The sequence below is a fragment of the Lepidochelys olivacea genome (assembly GCF_965140295.1).
Source record: "Lepidochelys olivacea isolate rLepOli2 genome assembly, chromosome: 1".
Classification (NCBI taxonomy): Eukaryota; Metazoa; Chordata; order Testudines; family Cheloniidae; genus Lepidochelys; species Lepidochelys olivacea.
Genome location: NC_140411.1, coordinates 15,609,923 through 15,633,686, shown reverse-complemented (window position 1 = coordinate 15,633,686; position 23,764 = coordinate 15,609,923). Strand labels below are relative to the sequence as shown.

Genomic DNA, 23,764 nt, shown 5'->3' with positions numbered 1-23,764 from the left:
TTGCTTCTCCATTTCTTCCTTGGCCTGTCTTATACTTTTACATTTCACTTGCCAGAGTTTGTGCTTCTTCCTATTTTCCTCATTAGGATAAGACTTTCAAATTTTAAAAAAAAAGATGGCTTTTTGCCTCTAATGACCTCCATTACTCTGCTTTTTAGCCATGGTGGCATTCTTTTGGTATTCCTACAGTCTTTTCTGATACATTTGGTCTGAGCCTTTATTATGGTGTTTAGTACTCTCCATGCTGGTTGCAGGCATTTTACCCTTGTGACTGCTCTTTTTAACTTCCATCTAACTAGCATCCTCATTCCTGGGTAGCTTCCCTTTTTAAGAGTTAAGAGTTTTAAGAGTTTAAGGGGGGGGGGGAGAAGAGTATTATTATTGAAACCTGCATTACCAGCAGGACAGTGGGGTGGGAGGAGGTATTGTTTCATATTCTCTGTGTGTATATAAAGTCTGCTGCAGTTTCCACGGTATGCATCCGATGAAGTGAGCTGTAGCTCACGAAAGCTCATGCTCAAATAAATTGATTAGTCTCTAAGGTGCCACAAGTACTCCTTTACTTTTTGCGAATACAGACTAACACGGCTGTTACTCTGAAAAGTGACCATATAGTTACTTCTTAGACAAGATCTTGTGCTCCATTGAGGACTAAATCAAGAATTGCCTCTCCAGGCAATTGTGGGTTCTAGGATGACTGCTCCAAAAAGAAGTTATTTATGGTATCTAGACATTGTATCTCTGCATCTAGCCCTAAGGGGACATTTACCCAGTCAATATGAGGATAGTTGAAATCACCCATTATTGCATTTTCTGGTTTTGAAGCCTCTCTCAGCATTTCATAGTCACTGTTACCATGCTGGTCAGGTGGTTGTCAGTATATGTGTATTGCTAATACTATTATTCAAGCATGTAATTTCTATCCACAGAGACTCTATAGTACAGTTTGATTCATTTAAGATTTTCACCTTGACTATGCTTTTATAGCCTAGTACCACTCCCCCACCAGTGAGACCTAAACTGTCATTCCTATGTCTTTTGTACCCTGCTATTACCATGTCCCATTGATTAACCTCATTCCACCAAATTTCTAAGATGATTATATCAATTTCCTCATTTAATGCCTGGCATTTACCCATCTTAGCATTTAGACTTCTAGCATTTGTATATAAGCACTTGTACATTTTGTCAATATTTAGTTGCTGGCTTTCATGTGTTATGCTTGCATTGGACTCTTACATTTGATCGTTCATCACTAGCTCCTACCTGTACTTCACCAACTTCTTTCCTATCTTCTATACTAGGACATAGAGTTGCCCCTTTAATAAATTCATCCCTAATGGATGCGTCTGCCCAAATCATGTGCTCCTCTACAGCTGTTGCCTTTTTCCCAGGCTTTAGTTTAAAAAAATCCTCTACCACCTTATTTTCTGTGCCAGCAGCCTGGTTCCATTTTGATGGTTGTCATATAACAACCACCAACTTCTCATTACTGTCATGATAGCAGACAATGGTGAGGGGATGGCAAAGATCCTCAGAATTTTTTTTTTTTTTAGTTAGCATTCAGTGCTGTGTCAGTAGTGCATATATTAGTTTATGGCCAGCATCTCAGAACAAGATTAATTTAAAATAGGAAACTAGAGTTATATTGAGATGTGTTGTATTTTGTTCTAGGACTCCAAGAATCTCGTTCAGTAAGGAAGAAATCAAATTGAGAATTAGAGAAACTGATTCTGTCAACGAACTACAACATTTATGTCCAAGCACCTCAAATTACAATATGCAAGCTCCTCAACAGGATTTGATTATTACTGAGCCATATTGCATTTTACTGTTGCTAGAGGTCCCAGTTACAGATAGAGACTAAGGATCTCCTCTAACACAAACATTACAAATCCCCCAATCTGTGTCCTCCTCGTTAGGCCTTGAAAAAATTTTGCCAGTAGGTCCCAGCCGGGACTCAGCCTTATTAAAACTTGTATTCTCTTCTTTTAGATTGTTTAAGCCTAAATTTTCTAATTCAGTTTCAATTTATAAAGATATCAACAGAGGTGCATCTATGCTTTATGCACCCTTATAAAATGTTACATGGTATATTGCTCATCCTTCCATGATACTGTAAGACTGAAGTGCCAAACCCAAATAAAATTCCAACACTTCAGACACTCTCCTTGCCAGGAGCAAAAGATGAGTCTTGCATCATGTCCAGAAGAGTTAAATTCAGGTTCTGGTAGACCACTGAGTTCAGTCAAGTTGACTTCAGTCAGTGACTGGTGGCAGCTAAAAGGAAGGATAGCATGAGAGGCAGCCTCACAACTAGCCTATTACCAAACCCTTTAGGGCTCTTTTAAAAGAGACAAACAAACAAAAAACAAACTAAAACCAGAGTCCTGAATTCCATCTGGAAACTTACAGATATCCAGCATAACTGAGGGATACTGGCATTATGCTTGTAGTGCACTGTAACAGTCATCAGGGGGGGAAAAAAAAAAAAACATGTCCACATTGCTCAGTGAAACCACCACCATGTTTGCAAATGCACATTAGGCCCCTCTAACAGCCTGTATGCCCCACTTGTTTGCTTCTCAGAGTCATCTCTATGCCATTTTTGAGGCTTCGCCAAAGCATGGAATAGTCAGCCAGATTCTAGACCTTAAAGACACTAGCCTTTATTCATATTCCTCACGAAGTCTCATCTCTGAAATAATCACAAGCAGCAAGTCAATAGCCGTATTTCGAAAAGCCATTTACTTCTGTTGGCTTCCCAGAGCCACCTGCATACAATGATGTGTTTTGGTTGCAAGCTCTTTGGGGCAAGCTGTGTTTCATTTGCAAGGTATGGCTCTTGTACCCCGTCAGTGCTTAGAAAATGCAATAGTCACATTCATACATGTCTTTTGCTAACACAGCTTCAACTATAGTGTGGTCAGAGTCAAAATGCTATCTATTCTGCTTGCCTTGTATTAGCTAGAAAAAAAATTAGAGGATTAAAATTAGGAGACATGAAAGAGAGGAAATCATTCAAAGAAGGGGGTGAAAGAGCTACAGCGCTTAATGTAAATGACTGGAAGATGGGGGATTTAATTTTAGCATTAGTGTGTCTGGTCATTAAGTGTTTTGAAATATACAACCACTCAAGGTATTTTAAATCTAAAGTAATCCTTCATGATTACTGGCCACTTGAAGCAGATTTCATTTTCAAGCTTTTTACAAAGTTTGTTTCTCACATGTGTGCGCCGTTGGTGCTGACTGATTGGTCAGTCAGTGGTCACGAGTGCTGACTGATTAAAAACCATAGTATTCAAAGATGAAAACAAGCATTTTTGGGCAGCTAAATAACACATTACAGAGACTCTGGAAAAAAAATTTTTTAAATATGTAGATCAAATGCTGGGCCTACCAATTTTAAAAGTAAGCATTTAACATTGTGTAACTGCATGAAATCTCATTAAATCTAGCATTTGTGCTCTGCACAGCCATTAAGATAACCAAAGTTCAGTTTTAAAAATTTGATTTTAAACATTAACTTTAATAAAATTTACACAAGTTAAGAGGGAAGGTACTGTACATCTGGGGTTGGGCTTGGGTCATGGGGGATTGCAAGTATCAGTTACAAGGTTCACGAGGTTACTACTCCTCCGGTTATCCAAGATGGCAAGAATTAGGAGTGCGCTATCTGCGGCACTCTGCTTTTGTAGAGAGAAAGAGGTAACTTGTTTCATTGAACAGTGACCCTTCTAGTCATTGACTAGCCAGTGACTGGCTACAACTAGTTCCATTAAACTTACTGGGAAAGCAAAGATGGAAACTGCAACATGGAGCCTCAGAGACAGAGGTTAAATGAAGAGGACAGTAAGAACTGCCTAAAATTTGGAAGCTTGGGTGCCTAAAGTTAGACACCTAGACAAAAGTGGGACAGGTTCAGCACCCTTGAAAGTGAGGCCATTTAAGTGGCCCAATTTTTTAAGAGATGCTGAGCACCCACAACATCCAGTTATTTAGGTGCTTACAGTAGGCATCCAACCTTGAAAATGCTGGTCTATGCCAACAGAATTTAAATTACAGCCTGTGACTATCATTACTACATAATTTGCATAAATATTAGGTATTCGTACCTTCTGTTCAAATGAAGCTCCATAATAGCCATCATTCAACCCAAAAATTATTTCATTTGGGTTTCGAGCATGTATCTGTAAAAAACACACACCAATGACATTAGGGTCAACTTAGTTTATGTGAAATCAAGCTTAATATTAATTGCTAATTTTATGACTCACCTTTTCAGATCTTCCCTCTAGTGCTAAAGCATGTGAACCTTGTCAATGAGGAACTGAACTATTACTGTAGAGAAAACACTTGACTCTCACACCTTTAAACAGGAAATGGCCGATATGCTCAGTGATATATGTCCATCTTCCAAGATGCAAAATAAAAATTTAATATTTGCCTTAACCACTACATAGCACCTACAACTACTTACAGTATCAGATAAACAAGTCTTCCTCTTTCCTAGAGCCAGAAGTAGAGCAATAGTAGGAAGATCAAAAATAATAAAAAACAAACAAGGAAATAGCTCATTCAGACAGCTCAGTTATAAAGGAGCCAATTTTCAGCAGATAATGCACAGTTAGATTTTTTTTTGTTTATGTCTGAACACAAAACTGGTCCTACATTAAGTGCGTTAGCTGAGGGGACAAGGTTACTTCTAAATGAAAAAGATAGTGTTAGAGAATAGTCTCTAGGGGCCTATTTCCTTGGTGCAATAAAATGAAACAGAACACTGCAATTCATGTTCTGCACAGCAAGTATTGGATCCAACAAATGCTTTTTCATTACAAGCCTATTTTATAAATAATTGACATTTCAAAGCATTTCCATCTTTTAAAGCTGTGGATTCATTTTAGAACAGTGAACTCAAACAGCAAGAGAGACCAGGGCAGGACACTTGTCTAAGAAACTTTATTTAAAACAAAGCGTGTCAACCTACTGTAATTACGACAGACACCTTGCATTTGTTTCATGAGTTACGGCTCTCTACGTATCTCCCTTTTACTTCAGTTAGAAGTTTAAAGAAAATATGTTAAAACTAATGTTAATGACTCGCATTTATGTAAAATCATAACCAAAGATTCCACTTGTTCCATAAGACCCATAAATACTAACCAGGGGTTCTCAAACTTCATTGCAGCGTGACCCCCTTCTGACAAGAAAAATTACTAAATGACCCCAGGAGGGGGGCCAAAGCCCGAGCCCCACCGCCCTGCGTCAGGGGGCCAAAGCCCGAGCCCAAGAGCTTAAGTCCCAGGCGGGGGGGCCTGTAACCTGAGCCCCAGCACCTGGGGCTCTTCAGATCCGGGCGGTGGGGCTTGGGTTTGGGGCCAGCCCCCAGCAAGTGTAATGCCAGCCCTGGCAACCCCATTAAAATGGGGTCCTGACCCACCTTTGGGATCCCGACCCATAGTTTGAGAACTGCTGTACTAAACCCATGTCAGACAAGTGATTTCCCAGGACTAGAGAAGAATGGGGGAAAGGTTCCAAGGTTAACACTATCCTCTTGGTTTCTTAATCTGTAATTGGATTGAAGACTGTTTTATGCCAAGGGCACTGTTGGCATTCTAGTAGCATTAGCACAGTCCAATTAGAAAAGCTAAAGAAAATAAACTGTGATCACATACAGAGTAATGACGTGATACACTGTTTCTCACTTGGGGCTACAATTGTGATTAAAAAGCTCAAGTAGCTAAAGCAACTTTAATCCAAGAAATTTCAGAACATAACTTTAATATATCATCATGCCCATCCAGATTATTTAAAGATCTTTGCAATGGGTAGAGCTACCCATATTAGCAGTCCCTTTTTAATTAGTTTAATTCCATAATTAAGATGTTTATTTTATCATTTTCCTACTTTCAGTCTGTTTGTAGCCTTGATCTTACAACTCTAAGAAAAAGACTTAGCTACTTAATCCACAAATTGAGGAAATATGCTTTTATTTTACCTGCTGACCCAAGTATTTTAGTCCATCTAGATTGACTTTCCATTCGATCAACAGCTGATAGAGCTCTTTCTTGCCACCCCAGATCCTCACCAAAAAACATGACACAGATGTATCGAGGCGATCAGGCATTATTCCAAAATCAAGACTCCTCCATGTTGGATTCTGTTGATAAGTACAATAAAGATGTAGGAACAACAACATTCTTTGGTGTTATTTCAGTTTAACATACAGTGTGTTTAAATTTAAAGAGGCCAAGTATTTATGTCAAACTTCCAGACTGCAAGAACTGAAGTAACACCCTGCAACGTTCTACAAAGTTACACATGAGAAGGCTCAAGCCATCCGAGACTCTGTTCCTTCATTATTCACAATTTTCCAGATCAAGATTCCTAGTTTGGCTCCCATTTCCATCTGCTGCTGCAAAAGCCTGCAGGCTTTCAGACCAACTACTACTTCCTTCCATTATGAGACGCCAGGAAATTACTTCATTAATTGCCTTTTGCCACAACAGGCGCTTTTTCAAGAAATACAGATACTAGTATTTTTAGAAAATGGGAGTAGCGTGAAGATCATATTCCACACTGTTTTAACATTTGGCTTCTAAAAAAGAGCTGTAGTTTATATTAACACCAATTTACTTCTCATTAACTGAATTTGGTTTAACTATTAATGGGGGTTTGTTCCTATTCCTCTTCACCCCTCAAGTTCTGCATTGCTGACACCAAGCCCTGAGTGCTCCTACCTTCTGAGGAGCTCTCTTCATTCTAGAGATTTGGAGAGCCAGCCAGAAAAGTCCAGACCTTAGCATTTGACAAAAAACAGACTTAAAATCCTGCTGGACTAATTTCTCTAAATCTAGAGAAGGTTTCAAGTGTCAAGAATTTTGAATAAATCATAGTACCACTATAGTTAAGAAATTATGAAAAATAGTCATAACATGCTGCAAGCTTAAACATGCATACTAGCGATTAATAGGTCAGAGTGAGAAGACTCCAAAGGGTATCTATTTCCTTCTGTAAGTTTTACAGAAGTCCCTGTCCCCTTACTCACCTCTTGAATTTTTCCTAGCAAGAAAGAGCTATTTATATAGCTATTGCTGGCTACCATCATAACAGGAAATTAAATACTGGTAGAGTACTTGGCAGTTATACGGAAACTTACTAAAATGTGCTACTTTAAGATTTGCAGCACTGTTAGTAGGGATTGCATCATTTAACCTTGTTTCTCTTTGGATAGATCCCCACTTCATAATTAAGTTTCCATTTCAGACTAAATACAGCAGAATTCTAGTTATAAAAAAGGTCCCAGGGAAAACTCAACAGGTTTGGACAATTGGGGGAGGTGGGTCAAATCAGCAGATCTTCAAATATGTGCTCAAGGTCTCCTGACTTCAGAAGGTCTTCAAACCCTGCTAGATAGCTCCCCCAGTTTGCTACCAAACCCTCATATGCTAAAGTCCAACTTCAGCACACAGATTGAATTTAAACTTCCAGGAAGGTAACAGATCTTTGGACTTAGCAGCGAAGTGGTGCACAGATAAGAAATCTGACTTATGCTACTTCAACACCTATGTTTTCCCTAATACTCTATAAGAGAGACTTACATCTCTTTGGAAAATATCTGAAACTTGTCTAACCACCAGCATTTTCAGCCTCTGAGGGCTGAGTCCTGTAGCCCATAGGTAAGTACCACTGAAATCAACAGAAGTACTCATTGAGTACAGAATATTTGCAAGAGGAAGGATTGCAGGATCAGATACTTGTTTGTAAGCTTTAGGCTACACTGAAGCCATCTACAGACTGTTAGCACATAACACAATTTTAATTCTCAGTTTCTAGGACCTAAGTTTTTTAAACTGTAAGTTCTTGAAAGTAGGGACCATATTTCCACACAACACAGATATTCCCTAATTACCACCTATACAACAAGAATGTTATATAAAAATTTGCAACAGCTCTAGTCCTTCCAATACAGTTTGCCAGCAGTACTAGGAAACTCCATTCAGAAGCTTTATAGCTCAGATTTTTAGAATTTATTGGTTTTTTTCCATCAACGTCAAGATAACTAGGTTTTCAAAGTTATTTTGAACTCAGTTAAAGCCTAACTGGAATTTATTAACCTACATTCTTCCCTCCTATTCATATTGGCATCTGTGGCATTAGTTGTAAGTATTAGGCTGCTGGTTTTTATATGTAAGTTGGCTTTAAAGGCAAGGGAGGAAGGAGAATAATAATTAAACTTGTGTGTTTTGTGACATCTAGAAGAGGGGAAAACAATAGTTTATGGACTGTGCTGACAGCTGTCTGAAAAAGGAGGTCACGTTTTGAGTCTAGACATCATGACAGTTTCCCATTAAAAACATTTGATTGTAGGGTTCATGCAATACGAACAATACCTACCACTGTATGTACCACCACTGCAAATAGCTCTTCCAGAAAGTGAGAACTGAGTCAGGCTAGTACTGTAGCCATCTGCTAAATAATTTACAGAGTCAGATTTACCCTTTTCAGCTTTTAAACAGAATAAATTTTGCAAAGCTTTTAACATGGGAACAGAGTGAAAAAAGATGTACACATGAAAGTGAATTAGCCTAGAGTGTTTTGTTTAGTTCTATCAATTAATATTTTTGAGCAATGTTTTATATTGGTAATTTGTTGAATTGTTACTGCTATTCAGTAACTCAGCTTCGAGAGATTGCCACACATTTGAAGAGGACTTGGAATGAGCACAAGAATTTGATATTTTCTTTCCCAAAGCTATTGAAGTGTGACATGCTTTCCTTTACGAGACTCATTCTGGGAAATCATAACCAAGATACCCCAAACAGAGGGAGAGTGGGACAATCACTTGTCCAAGAGAAGCCAGTTCTAAACATTGCATAGAATTGTGACCTGCTGATAAGTGGGAATAAGTTTATTTCCTCCCCTTCTCCTTGTACCTCATGCTTAGTACAAGGAAGAACAGACAAGTATTCAAGGAAGCCCTCCTAACAGAGGAAGCAATACTTCACAGCATTACTCCTCACCAACCTTTGGGTCAAGGATCATCTTTTGAGGGAGAGGGGAAGGATGAAGAGAAGAATCTCCTTCATATTCTGAGATACAGCTACCAGAAGTGCATCTGAGGCCTCTAGCTCACACACTTGGACGCTGATTAGTAGGACTGGACACATCACACTTAAAGTTGATACTCCATAGCTGCATAGACTAGATAGGCAGCACCATGCTTATCCACACAGTTACATTTCAGGTGCACTATTTTCTTAGAGCTTTAACACTTTAGTAGTAGTCAGATAGCAATACCAGCGTGACCAAAGGATATAATTAGCAAGACCCACAAGAACCATCTATATTTGGAAGCAATAAGAAAATAGGTGCCAAGCCACCAGCCGCATCTATCTGGTTTTTATCTCCACTCTCTAACCAGTGCAGTTATGTTGTTGCTAGCACCAGTAGAAGTGTTAGTAGAGTACACACAGAGCACCTTCTTTGCTACTGTGACGTGATAGGGCAGTCTAGTGTTGGTCTTTTTAATGTTGCCAGCATTACTAGTAATGGTAGAGCTATCTCAGTGCTAGAGTATAACAAACCTTCAGTACTAAGGACTTCAGGACTCGAACTGCAAAAAACCCCACACTACTCTGAGGCTGATATGAGAGATGTCCCCATTACCCAGGTACCAGGGCTAGAAACAATTTTCTTGTGAGAAGCTCTCCTTCTCTTCATTGATGCTGGGAAGGGTAGTGTTGGGGTGTGGAATAGGCTGGATCGATTTAGATTAAAATTAATGATTTAGATTAAGGCTCCCTGCCTGCTGATTTAATCGTGATTAAAATGGTGATTTATATCACTTTTTTAATCATGTTTTGCATTTGTACTTGTTATTTTCTTAAGAAATGTTGATTCTCATTTGTTAGTAGCCATTAAAACATGTTGTTTTGCAACTAAATATAACCTTTACACTAAATTTGGTGGGTTTTGCTATCCAGGAGGATACATTACATCTCAACATAATTTTCAAAAATTATATCGCATAACTTAGATTTATTTATTTATTTAACATTTGTTATGTTAAGAAATGCATCAGTCACCATTTTCTATTTACTAGATAGGTAATTTTTTGCTTGCAATGATATCAAGCTCTGTTTGGATGGAAATTCAATTAAAAATGCACAAACATTTTTTATTTAATTAAAACTACCTTTTTTTAAATTAAAACTACCTTAAATAAAATGTAATTTTATTTAATTAAAACTACATAAGAAAAAAGTTTACCCAAAACATGTTATTGAGAGCAGCAAAGCGCCAAATCAAAAGGAAAGGCAAAAAAAGTTCTTTGCCTAGATTCACAAGAAGCAAGATTTCCTTGACTCCCTCCCTCTACCATAACCACAACTCCTGTTTGAGGTTCAAGTTGTGTCTTCAAAGATGACCTCACCCTTCTCCAGTCTGTTTTGTTCAGCTGCTAGGTTTCTCCCACCCAAGAGTGTCAGCTGCAATATTAGACCTTAAAGGTACAACTTGAAACAGTTTTAAGAAGTGAGTTAGTAGTAGTTTTATATACTACACCTGCCCCAAATCCCTTTTATCAGTTTCTGTGGATTTACAAATGCATTTGTCATGTTCTGGGGTTTTGTTGTTTTGAAATGTTGCTTTCCTCTGTTGCCAACACATGCAATGATTAAACTGACTATACACGATATTGTTAAATGCACAACGAACAAAAGAGACCTTCCAGTTAGTAACTGTAGGTGATACTTTGAACAGTAGTTACAACAGTAGTTGGAGAATTCAGATTTACATGACATTAAGTTGATAACCTCTCCCTCAAGGAGACTCAGATTGTCATTAATCCAAAACATTGCCACTTTTACCCCATAAGGACATGAACCTTCGGGAGTGGACAATAAGATCCAGCTATACTAGTTTAGTCATTGAGTCTGGAAAATGGAAGAAAAGACTGTTTCAGATGTTTTACTACGAGCTAAGTGCAATATTTCAGTATTAACAAAAAGAAAAGGAGTACTTGTGGCACCTTAGAGACTAACCAATTTATTTGAGCATAAGCTTTCATGAGCTGTACAAATAAACTGGTTAGTCTCTAAGGTGCCACAAGTACTCCTTTTCTTTTTGCGAATACAGACTAACACGGCTGTTACTCTGAAACATTTCAGTATTAAGTAAGCCTACACATTAAGAGATAAAAGTGAAGCACAAGGGTTTCTATACAAGATCACCAATATTAAATCAACTTACCAGGGAGTTCTTGATAACTTCACTCCTATAAAATTCTAGGAGGGAAAAGAATTAAGTGAGTAGAGAAATTCAGCCCATATCAATATTTTATGCTACAGTACAAATACTTATTTTTTAAATGGGAACTGTTTTGTAAAACAAGTCCTAGAAGTATATTCTATGCAAAGGTAACTGATGCATTAGTTCTCGTAAAAACTGAATCAAACTCTACCTAAAGAGATCAAAGACAGCTTGCCAATGTTCAAGATCTAAAGACCAGTTTTTTCCCCTCACTAATGACACTGTCATCCAATCTCTCCACCTGTAGCTTGAAGTAGAAGGCAAGGACCAACAGATGGGAGAAAAAACCCAACACCCAAACATGCTCACCAAAAACAGGCAAGACTAAGCATACATTGCCATTTAGGGACTCAGTATTCCACAATACTGTTGTCTAGAGCTTAGTTACCATGGTGATAAGCATCTTAGAAGAATTTAAGATAGATTGTGCCTGTTCCTGGGATGCAGTAGCTGCTAGGTCAGATGTAGGAGAAATGGAATGTTTGTTCAAGAACTTGTTCAGCTTGACTGAGTCAGGCAGCTGAAAGATCAGCAGCAGGCAATCAATGCACGAGGCAAATAGTGCGGGGCACATCAGCTGCACAGAGTCATCAGAAAAGACCAACCCTTGAAGCCCTAATCTGAACAAATTTAGAGAGGCAGTGCTCCATTGTGCAGGTACGAGCTGCTTTATATATAAGAGTACCTATTTTGCTAGCAGCCCAACTAGTGGTACTGGTGTAATCTAAGCATACAACTCACTCAGCTTGACAGCTGCAAGACTGATAGTTGGGTCTATCTGCTGGTGAAAAATGAAGAAAACGCAAAAGCTTTCATTGTTTATCTTTAGCTCATCTGAAAACACAAATGAATTTTAATGGTGCCACGTCACCAGGAAACAAAACAAATTCAAGATAGAATGAACTTCAAAAAAATTGAACAAGGCCATCAGTGTAGTTTGTATAGGAAGATGGAATTACGTGACAAATGTTGACAATAGGCCCTTACCTTTACATATCTTAGTGTTATCACACAAGTGAAGAGTGAAGTAGGTATCCAGAAGGCGATAACCATTTCTATTAACAATGTTACGTGCAGCAATATTCCGAAGGTGACGAAGCCGCCGCTAAAAAATATAAAAAAAGGACATTGAGGAGCAGGAGTTAAAACCGTACATTCAATTTACGATTTTTTGTTTGTGGATAGCTGCTTTATTCTAGGAGAAAGCTGATAATATGGGCCTGTTTAGACATCAAAAAAAGTATTCTAAAAAAAAAGGACTCCATTTTGCTAGAAAAACCAGTTCAACTAGCTATGAAGACAAATGTACAAAATAGCAGGTATAGATTGGCTAGATGGAACGAACTGTAACTAGCAGCCTCTAAATGCTCAGAGTAAACAAGCACCATGACTGCCTGAGAAGTCAATCTGTTCTTAGTTCTGCTCTGGTGCACCACCTCTATTCTAAATAGGTTTTTCTACCAAGTTCATTGCCAAACTAGAGACAAGTGGTTGGTTAAAAAAAGCTGCCCAATTCATAAAAACATAAGAACAGCCATACTGGGTCAGACCAAAGGTCCATCTATCCCAACATCCTGTCTTCCAACAGTGGCTGGTGCCAAATGCCTCAGGGGGAATGAACAGAGCATGGCAATTATTGAGTGATCCATCCTGCCATCCAGTCCCAGCTTATGACAATCAGTGGTTTAGGGACACCCAGAGCATGGGGTTGCTGACCCTGACAGACTTGGCTAATAGCCATTGATGGACCTATCCTCCATGAATTTACCTAATTCTTTTTTGAATTTAGTTATACTTTTGGCCTTCAGCACATCCCCAATGAGTTCCACAGATTGACTGCATTGTGGGAAGAAGTACTTCCTTATGTTTTAGACCTGCTATCTACTAATTTAATTGGATGACACCTGGTTCTTGTGTTATGTGAAGGGGTAAACAACACTTCCTTATTCACTTTCTCCACACCATTCATGACATTTTAGACCTTAGCCATCTCCCCTCCTCAGTCATCTTTTTCAGTGTGAACATTCCCAGTCTTTTTGTCTCTCATATGGAAGCTGTTCTATATCCCTAAATATCTTTGTTGCCCATCTCTGTACTTCGTCCAATTCTAATATTCCTTTTTTGAGATGAGGAAACCAGAACTGCACTGTGAAAGCTATATTGCCATATTCTTTAACAAAAGACATTAATCCCATTCTAGGAAGACAGATTTCCCTGTAATGATGAATTAGTGTAATTAGTGAAACAGGCTCAAGAAATCTCTCATTGGATTGGCTAAACTTTTTATATGAAAAATAAAGTTTACTTTTCAGCATTTGTTGATTTTGTCCAAGTTAAGAGGAAATGACTAACCATTGTCCATACTGAATGAAATGACAGATTGCATCACTTATGGTCATTTTCAGTGTGTTTCTCTGACTAGCACAATATGTTGTTTGTGGTTCAAGTACTCCAGAAAATGTTACCTCCAAGCTAAAGTAAACACACTTGATTTTTTTTTAAAATGATTTCATTGAACTATTTCAATACTGTACTATATCGGGTTCCAACAAAATTTGTGTCTTAATCCTAGATTTTGGGCCAAGGTTATCCGATAGTTTCCTTTCAAGTCTGAGCATGGTTCACAGTTGTGACCAAGCTTCTCAGTTTCACAACACGCTAAGCTCACAAAGGTCAGACTTTTAGCACAGCCATTTTTATCACAATGTACAAAATTTTACACAGTCTCCAGTCACACTCAAGTCAAAAAACCTTTTCCCCAGAAGCAGTCATTTTAACCAAGTAGATAAATTTTTGTTTGTAAAAAAATCACATACGTCACGTAGTTAAACACTTCATGGCCCGATTTTAAGTGTACAGCTCTAAGCAGCTGCTGCTTGATCCTTAACCCTTGTAAAAGTTTTCACTGGATCCCTTCTATATTTCAAAAAAGTCTGTTTACTGGTAGTTCATTATTTAGATACAAAATATTCCTCTTGACTGGATTTACGTTGTGGTTCCTCTTCCGCTCAACCTATTTCATATACCCCTATGCCCTGTCCGAGACACAGACTGAGAGCTTATTAACACCATTTAACAGGAACAACTCTTCAGTTTATTTTAGTTTCTCAGGAACAAAAGAGATTTAATACAAAATATTTAGAATCAGGAAAACATTCTTAATTAGTTTTAAGGCCAGCCATATCGTGAATCTGAACCAGAGGACAGTGGTCTTTAGCTCTTAATATTAATATTGTAGAATATATGGAAAACCATCACTTTGAGTCTCATGCAAAAAAAAAATACAAGCTTAGAAGGACAAATTAAGGGGAAAAAAAGCAAGGAAGTTCTCCCTCAATACTTGTATGGCCTCCCATCACTGTTACACTGTAGTGTGTCAATTTTGATATATTTTTTCATATCTTTTAATACCTCACCTACACTAATAAAGTGATCAGTCATCCTATACTTATGAACTACTACTCCAAAAACAAAAGTTAGGACAGTTCATGCAGTATATGAAACAGAAACTACTGGTAGTATTACAAGCAGGCTGAGCTTCTGATTTTAAACAAACTGTAGTGATTCACAAGCAACCATAATACAAAGTTAAGAGTTTTTCATTTCACGCCAAACCGATACTTTGGCTCTCTAAAGCTAGCACTTTTTATACAATAAAAAGGTATACAAACATGCATATTTAAGATCAGGTTTGAGCCCTTGGCACACCATATTTCAGAAGCCTTCTCTAGCCCCATGGTATAGCTTTGATTCTAGATTTCTCATTGTGCCTTCCAAAAGACTGTCCTAATTCTTCCAACATATACCTCCCACCAGAGCAGTTTAAACAAATAACCTACAAGTCCTTGACTGCACAGACATTGGAGAATGTGACATCTAATAGAAAAATGGTGATGGCTAAAAGTTGGTCTTCCCCACAGTCAATAAGACCCACAGTAGGCCCCAACTGTCACATGGAGATACTAAGAAGAATTAACAAGAAATAATCCATGGAGCAATATCAGGCAACTCAGAGTTTGCCTGCACTGTAAACACAGATCTGTAGGACCTGTGCTTGTGGATTTGATGTTTCCAAGCCTGCGCTTCAGTGTCCAAACTGCATTGTAAACCTGGGTTTTCAATTGTTGAACCTGCTTCTCCTAACTGTGCTGCTATGCACATACTGCACTATGCAGATCCGAGTCAGACCTTCTGCTTTTGGGATCATATACAAGGGTTCTTATCACTCGTCAGCTATACCTGCTCTAGGCCGTCATTTAGAGTGTACCGTGGCACTTGCCTTAGATCACGAACACATCTAGCAGGGTCATTTCTGGGTCCTCACACTCCCAGAATCAGAATTAGCAAGATGGAAGAACCTGTGGAGCTCACGTTTCAATGCTATTTCAGGAGTCAGGCACAGCATCCTTAAGACACTGGTGCACGTGTTAGCAATGGTTTTTGTACGGTCGAAGACACCTCTCACAAGGTTGTAGAGACCTGGCAGATGCCATCCGTTTGATGCTCCTCCTGCCTGTTGCCGTAGCTGCAGATACCCCATAGATATACCAGTGCTTTTGGATGAGGGTCATGAGCATAAACTGGTGGGATCACATCATGCAGACTTGGGATATGCAACTGTGGCTCCAGAACTTTTGCACAAAGCAGCAGATGTTCCTGGAGCTTTGAGTAGCTTGTCCAAATCCTCCAGCATCACGACATATGCATGAGGGAGGGTGTATCGATCCAGAAGCAAATTGCCACAGCCACACAGAAGCTGTCTACCCCAGACTATTACAAGTCTGTAACGAACCAATTTGGTGTTGTAAGTCCACTGTTGAGATTGTGGTAATAAGGTTTTTAAATCTCAGTCCTGATTTCTTCACCCAAAAGGTGGTGTGCATTAATCATGGCCCTGAAATAACTGCTAGTTTTAAGAATACAGGCTGTCCAAACTGCACCAGGGCCATCGATGGGACTCATGTGCTCCTTGTGGTGGGTAAAATATGGGCACATACACCGAAAAGGTCACTACTCCATCATTATGCAGGCCCTAGTCAACCAGAGAGACAGGTTTATGGACGCTAACAGCCATGGGATGTGCTCGCATGGTACATGGAGTTTTCCAAAACAGCAGGACTTTATCTTCATGTTTAAATTGGGACATTATTTCCACCAACTGATCATTTTATAAATGGAGTCACTGTCCCCACTGTTAATCTAAGGCAGTGGTTCTCAACCTGTGGTCTGTGGACCCATAGGGGTCCACGGACTATGTCTAAGAGGTCCGCGAAAGACAAACTGAAAACTGAACAGAATTCAACTATATATACACAGACAAATAGATTTCCAAAGGGATCTGCACTTCCATTTGAAATTTCCAAAGGGGTCCACAAATGAAAAAAGCTTGAGAACCACCTTTTCTAGGGGACCCTGCTTAGAGACATCCAAAGAAAAAAGGGTCCACTTGCAGGAGAATAAGCAATATTTAGAGGATGACCACTTGTTAGCTCAGACAGACTTTTTTTTGCAAGCTTTGTTAACTATTTACAGAGTTTATTTCTAATCTTCTCCTAAAAAAACTGAACATGTGTAAGTGTCACACAAGCAATTCTTCACGCATGAATAGTTTTACTGTAACTAAGCATTGTGCTTTCACATTTAAAAGAACGACTTTTTTAAACACAGAATCCCTCTGAAGTCTAAAAACAGTTGAAAACAATAGTTTAAATACTATGAAAGAGAGCTGACAGGACCTTTAAGTCAAACAAAATGAGCAAAGAGGAATGAATAATCCTATTTTTCATCTTGGCTTTAAAATTTTTATTTAATATTTTCCTGAGTAATCATTTTTACATGATTAAGTTGGATAATGGTTTCTCAACCTGAAGTCTATGTCAAAGTAAAGTCAATATTGCTAGCAAAAAGGGACTGCGGGAGCATCAACAGGATATTTATAAAAACGTATCATTCCCTCCAACACGACAATGTATTAAAAAAAATCTGGGTGAATATAAACTTATTCTGGCATCTAGTCCCTTCTGTTTTACACTCATATCTAAAAGCCCGTCAGAACTACAGTCCAATTGAACTATACAGAGAAAGACAAAACAGTCCCTATTCCAGAGAGCTCACAATTTAAGATGACAATGAGTATGGAAAGAAGGCTATGGAAGTAGCAGTCACATGATAAACATAGGCCAACTATGTTTACAACCAGATCAATTGTGTTTTTATATAAATTAGATAAAAACAGATGCATATACAGAGTTCCTAGAGGCTATGCACGCCACCATTATCAACTGACAGATTACTGCCAGAACCATAGGGAGGGGACAGGATTTGAAACACAAGGCATGAGTCATCCCAATAACAGTTCTCATAAGAAGTTACTCTGGTTTACATTGAATTTTTTTTGGAATGTCACCGCTATTGTTTTCTACATATCAAAACATTATTCCAATTGATTTGCTCCTTTAATAAGTGACAAGAGGCACATTTCTTAGCCTCCACAGCATATTGAGGATGATGGTATAGGTAGCAGATCCCTGATTATTAGAATTTTAGCACAATGGGCTGAAGTACAAATTTTAGTAGCCTACCTCCAGGCTTTCATGACCAACATAATACATGGAAAAATTATTTTGAGTACCATATTTGTCCTAGTCCACTGCACTTTGCAGGGAATTAGTTGAGTAGGGGGAATTAAAAATGAGAGACATGGACTTTCAATCATTTGTTTCAATTCTAGCTCCGGTTGGCAGTAAGTGGATAGATCACCAAAGCTACCATATGGTAATCAATCAATCTGAAGCAAGTTAGCGCTCTATTTCCTTCAGAACAAGTGGCCACATCACACAAAACCCACTATTGAGAAAAACAAATCCTGAACGGTGTATAAGAAATCCTTAATTAAAGGATTATGTCCTATCTTTCATACTTTAAGTATTCCAAAGAGCTTTACAGAATCTTGAAGTTCTGAAAGCCATCAAAAATGAGGAGCAAAAAAAAAAAAAAAAAAAAATCATGCCACCAAGTTTTGTCACCTAGTTCTGCAGTTACAATGTTGTTACTGGAATTTAAAGCTAGTGTGTCTACACAAAACTTTTTTAGAAGTTTTACAGCACATCCAAGGGTGCAGTACTGATGAGATTCTTTATAAACAAAAATAAATCTGATTTTTTTTTGAAAGTGCTTGATTGTCCTTCAAATTCTGATGAGTTATTCGTTAATAATACTACCATTAAAAGTCTTTCCAGAACTATCATGGAAGCCATAAACAAGGAAGCTTAACACAAGGCACAGAAAAATATTTTCATCAACGTTCCTGTTGATATTTTGCACTTTAATCAGATGATCTCAAATGACTTGGCAATACCCCTACCACACAAGAACATTCTGAACCTTAAATGTAAAGCGGAAGAAGTCTAGCTCCAAACTGCAGGCAGGTGAATTCAGGTAACAGTAGGCATAATGATCTGCCCAAGATCAGACAAAGTGTGGCAGAACTTGGACCAGAAGTCAGCAGTCACAATTCCTACTCCGTTTTAACCACTGAACTCTATCCCCTTTAATGATATACTATTCCAGAACAAAATAAATATTCATAAGTCACTGCTGGAATACTGCCAAGGTAAAAAAAGTTCTGCCTTCTCTATGGCTCTAATTCAGAGACCCAACCTGCAGGCAGCTGGCATACCTCAATCTTCCTGAGGTATGAATCAAGGAACCCATGCAACTAACATGGCTAATGTCCAGCAGCCAAGCTTGTCCTGTCACTTCTCATGTGGAGAGGAGCAAGCCTTTGCTATGCTGATCCCGCTTCAAGTTTTAGATTAAGCTCAGTTAGATGTTTTATCTTGTCAGATCATGCAGCAACTGATCATCATGGATTGTTTATTCAGCAAAATATTTATATCACAGTAGTAGTAAGACCTCCAAATTCATGCCCCTTGTGCTGGATGCTCTCTTCTTTGGCTATCCCTCGACGTGAGGCTGATGTCTGCCAAGGGGGTTCATTGATGGGTTTTTAGGTGGCTGAGGAGCCCAATTTGTGCCCTGCAGACATAGTTGTTGGCTGGAGTGTTGTGCCCTTTCTTTCCTCCTGTCACTTCTCTGTCACATCTGAGCACATCTGTTCTCTTCAAAGTGGGTTGTGGGTTGGTGTACAGTGTGGCGCCACTGTGTTCTGTTCCATGCCAAGTCCCCTCAGTTTGTTGAGTTGATGCCTCCCTTTTTAAGGGGTACTTTCAGTATGTCTTTGCCCTCTGCAAGCCCTTCCTTTCCTGATTTAACTGAGAAAAGAGACACCAGTGCGAATGATGAATGGTTATACACATATTGCTCTTGCTTCAAGGAGTTTAAAATCTAAGACGACAATTTTCAGAGTAATAGCCGTGTTAGTCTGTATTCGCAAAAAGAAAAGGAGTACTTGTGGCACCTTAGAGACTAACCAATTTATTTGAGCATGAGCTTTTGTGAGCTACAGCTCACTTCATCAGATGCATGCCGTGGAAACTGCAGCAGACTTTATATACACACAGAGAATATGAAAAGATACCTCCTCCCACCCCATTGTCCAGCTGGTAATAGCTTATCTAAAGTGATCATCAGGTGGGCCATTTCCAGCACAAATCCAGGTTCTCACCCTCCACACAAATTCACTCTCCTGCTGGTGATAGCCCATCCAAAGTGACAACTCTTTACACAATGTGCATGATAATAAAGTTGGGCCATTTCCTGCACAAATCCAGGTTCTCTCACCCCCTCACCCCCCTCCCAAAAACCACACACACAAACTCACTATCCTGCTGGTAATAGCTCATCCAAAGTGACCATTCTCCCTACAATGTGCATAATTAAGGTGGGCCATTTCCAGCACAAATCCAGGTTCTCTCACATCCCCCCCACCCCCATACACACACAAACTCACTCTCCTGCTGGTAATAGCTCATCCAAACTGACCACTCTCCAAGTTTAAATCCAAGTTAAACCAGAACATCTGGGGGGTAGGAAAAAACAAGAGGAAATAGGCTACCTTGCATAATGACTTAGCCACTCCCAGTCTCTATTTAAGCCTAAATTAATAGTATCCAATTTGCAAATGAATTCCAATTCAGCAGTTTCTCGCTGGAGTCTGGATTTGAAGTTTTTTTGTTTTAAGATAGCGACCTTCATGTCTGTGATTGCGTGACCAGAGAGATTGAAGTGTTCTCCGACTGGTTTATGAATGTTATAATTCTTGACATCTGATTTGTGTCCATTTATTCTTTTACGTAGAGACTGTCCAGTTTGACCAATGTACATGGCAGAGGGGCATTGCTGGCACATGATGGCATATATCACATTGGTGGATGTGCAGGAATACGAGCCTCTGATAGTGTGGCTGATGTTATTAGGCCCTGTGATGGTGTCCCCTGAATAGATATGTGGGCACAATTGGCAACGGGCTTTGTTGCAAGGATAAGTTCCTGGGTTAGTGGTTCTGTTGTGTGGTATGTGGTTGCTGGTGAGTATTTGCTTCAGGTTGCGGGGCTGTCTGTAGGCAAGGACTGGCCTGTCTCCCAAGATTTGTGAGAGTGTTGGGTCATCCTTTAGGATAGGTTGTAGATCCTTAATAATGCGTTGGAGGGGTTTTAGTTGGGGGCTGAAGGTGACGGCTAGTGGCGTTCTGTTATTTTCTTTGTTAGGCCTGTCCTGTAGTAGGTGACTTCTGGGAACTCTTCTGGCTCTATCAATCTGTTTCTTTACTTCAGTAGGTGGGTATTGTAGTTATAAGAATGCTTGATAGAGATCTTGTAGGTGTTTGTCTCTGTCTGAGGGGTTGGAGCAAATGCGGTTGTATCGCAGAGCTTGGCTGTAGACGATGGATCGTGTGGTGTGGTCAGGGTGAAAGCTGGAGGCATGCAGGTAGGAATAGCGGTCAGTAGGTTTCCGGTATAGGGTGGTGTTTACAGTGCTAATAAACAATGGTCACATAGTGTCCAGGAAGTGGATCTCTTGTGTGGACTGGACCAGGCTGAGGTTGGTGGTGGGATGGAAATTGTTGAAATCATGGTGGAATTCCTCAAGGGCTTCTTTTCCATGGGTCCAGATGATGAAGATGTCATCAATATAGCGCAAGTAGAGTAGGGGCTTTAGGGGACGAGAGCTGAGGAAGCGTTGTTCTAAATCAGCCATAAAAATGTTGGCATACTGTGGGGCCATACCGGTACCCATAGCAGTGCCACTGATCTGAAGGTATACATTGTCTCCAAATGTGAAATAGTTATGGGTAAGGACAAAGTCACAAAGTTCAGCCACCAGGTTAGCCGTGACATTATCGGGGATAGTGTTCCTGACGGCTTGTAGTCCATCTTTGTGTGGAATATTGGTGAAGAGGGCTTCTACATCCATAGTGGCCAGGATGGTGTTATCAGGAAGATCACTGATGGATTGAAGTTTCCTTAGGAAGTCAGTGGTGTCTCGAAGGTAGCTGGGAGTGCTGGTAGCGTAGGGCCTGAGGAGGGAGTCTACATAGCCAGACAATCCTGCTGTCAGGGTGCCAATGCCTGAGATGATGGGGCGCCCTGGATTTCCAGGTTTATGGATCTTGGGTAGTAGATAGAATATCCCAGGTCGGGTTTCCAGGGGTGTGTCTGTGCGGATTTGATCTTGTGCTTTTTCAGGAAGTTTCTTGAGCAAATGCTGTAGTTGCTTTTGGTAACTCTCAGTGGGATCATAGGGTAATGGCTTGTAGAAACTCGTGTTGGAGAGCTGCTGAGCAGCCTCTTGTTCATATTCCGACCTATTCATGGTAACAACAGCACCTCCTTTGTCAGCCTTTTTGATTATGATGTCAGAGTTGTTTCTGAGGCTGTGGATGGCATTGTGTTCTGCACGGCTGAGGTTATGGGGCAAGTGATGCTGCTTTTCCACAATTTCAGCCCATGCACGTCGGCGGAAGCACTCTATGTAGAAGTCCAGTCTGCTGTTTCGACCTTCAGGAGGAGTCCACCTAGAATCCCTCTTTCTGTAGTGTTGGTAGGGAGGTCTCTGTGGATTAGTATGTTGTTCAGAGGTATTTTGGAAATATTCCTTGAGTCGGAGACGTCGAAAATAGGATTCTAGGTCACCACAGAACTGTATCATGTTCGTGGGGGTGGAGGGGCAGAAGGAAAGGCCCCGAGATAGAACAGCTGCTTCTGCTGGGCTGAGAGTATAGTTGGATAGGTTAACAATATTGCTAGGTGGGTTCAGGGAACCATTGCTGTGGCCCCTTGTAGCATGTAGTAGTTTAGAAAGTTTAGTGTCCTTTTTCTTTTGTAGAGAAGCAAAGTGTGCGTTGTAAATGGCTTGTCTAGTTTTAGTAAAATCCAGCCACGAGGAAGTTTGTGTGGAAGGTTGGTTTTTTATGAGAGTATCCATTTTTAAATGGGCTATCACGAGCAGGAGAGTGAATTTGTGTGGGGGGGTGGAGGGTGAGAAAACCTGGATTTGTGCTGGAAATGGCCCACCTGATGATCACTTTAGATAAGCTATTACCAGCTGGACAATGGGGTGGGAGGAGGTATTTTTTCATATTCTCTGTGTATATATAAAGTCTGCTGCAGTTTCTACGGCATGCATCTGATGAAGTGAGCTGTAGCTCACGAAAGCTCATGCTCAAATAAATTGGTTAGTCTCTAAGGTGCCACAAGTACTCCTTTTCTTTTTAAGACGACAATGTGAATGAGGATAAGAGGATAGAAGTTCTAAGTGTGTGTTTTATTATGCAGTTGCAATTTTAAAATTGTGTGCGTCAACTAATCCTGTCTGCCCTCTCAAGCTGCCATTAATTGGCTTATAGTTGATCCAGCAGAGGCTAGCTGCCTTATAGATCAGTACAGGGAAGGTACTGGAGGTATGTCTGCAACAGCCCTCAAAACATTAACACATGATCAACTAAGGGGCTACTCCCACAACTGCATTTGCATGGGCAGATTCCTGAACTTCACTGATTAATGGAGCGGAAATTCAACCCACACAGAGCCAACTGAAAGATTCAGAAGAGTTTTATTCACAATAGCTTATGCTGTGAAATGAAACCAATAGTTATATTGGGGAAGGAGGAGGTTATGTGCCTAAGTGCCTTTTCTCAGTTTACCGCATGTCACTTGGGAAGGAGTTTAAGCTAAACCAAAAAAAAAAAAACCCAAAAAACCATTCTTACCAAAATAAGTGTCCACACAGAGATTATACCCTTATAATATTCCTATATAAAGGCTTTTGAACGAATGCTGCTAACTTAAATGTATAAACCCGGGACTCATCCTTGAGTTTTACCCCATTACCTAATACAATCCATCATTTAGGGTTCTCACAACTACCTGATGATTTGAACCAGTCATACTTGCTGGGGTGAGACCTACTGGGTTGAATTTACTCATTCCTGACCACTCTCTCAGTTCCATCTCTCCTCACTTTTAAGAGACACCTTGAGATTTTATTTCAT

General features: G+C 39.7%; 1 protein-coding gene across 1 annotated transcript in view; it reads right to left on the bottom strand.

The window, feature by feature from the left end:
* The window catches only part of UVRAG (UV radiation resistance associated), a 164,277-nt gene that overhangs the window by 128,396 nt on the left and 12,117 nt on the right, over positions 1-23,764 (bottom strand). The window contains exons 2-5 of the mRNA XM_084646724.1: positions 12,301-12,418; positions 11,254-11,288; positions 5,999-6,160; positions 4,116-4,190 (exon numbers count right to left, since the gene is read on the bottom strand). Coding sequence (XP_084502850.1) covers positions 4,116-4,190; positions 5,999-6,160; positions 11,254-11,288; positions 12,301-12,418 — 390 coding nt within the window. The remainder of the gene's footprint in view (positions 1-4,115; positions 4,191-5,998; positions 6,161-11,253; positions 11,289-12,300; positions 12,419-23,764) is intronic.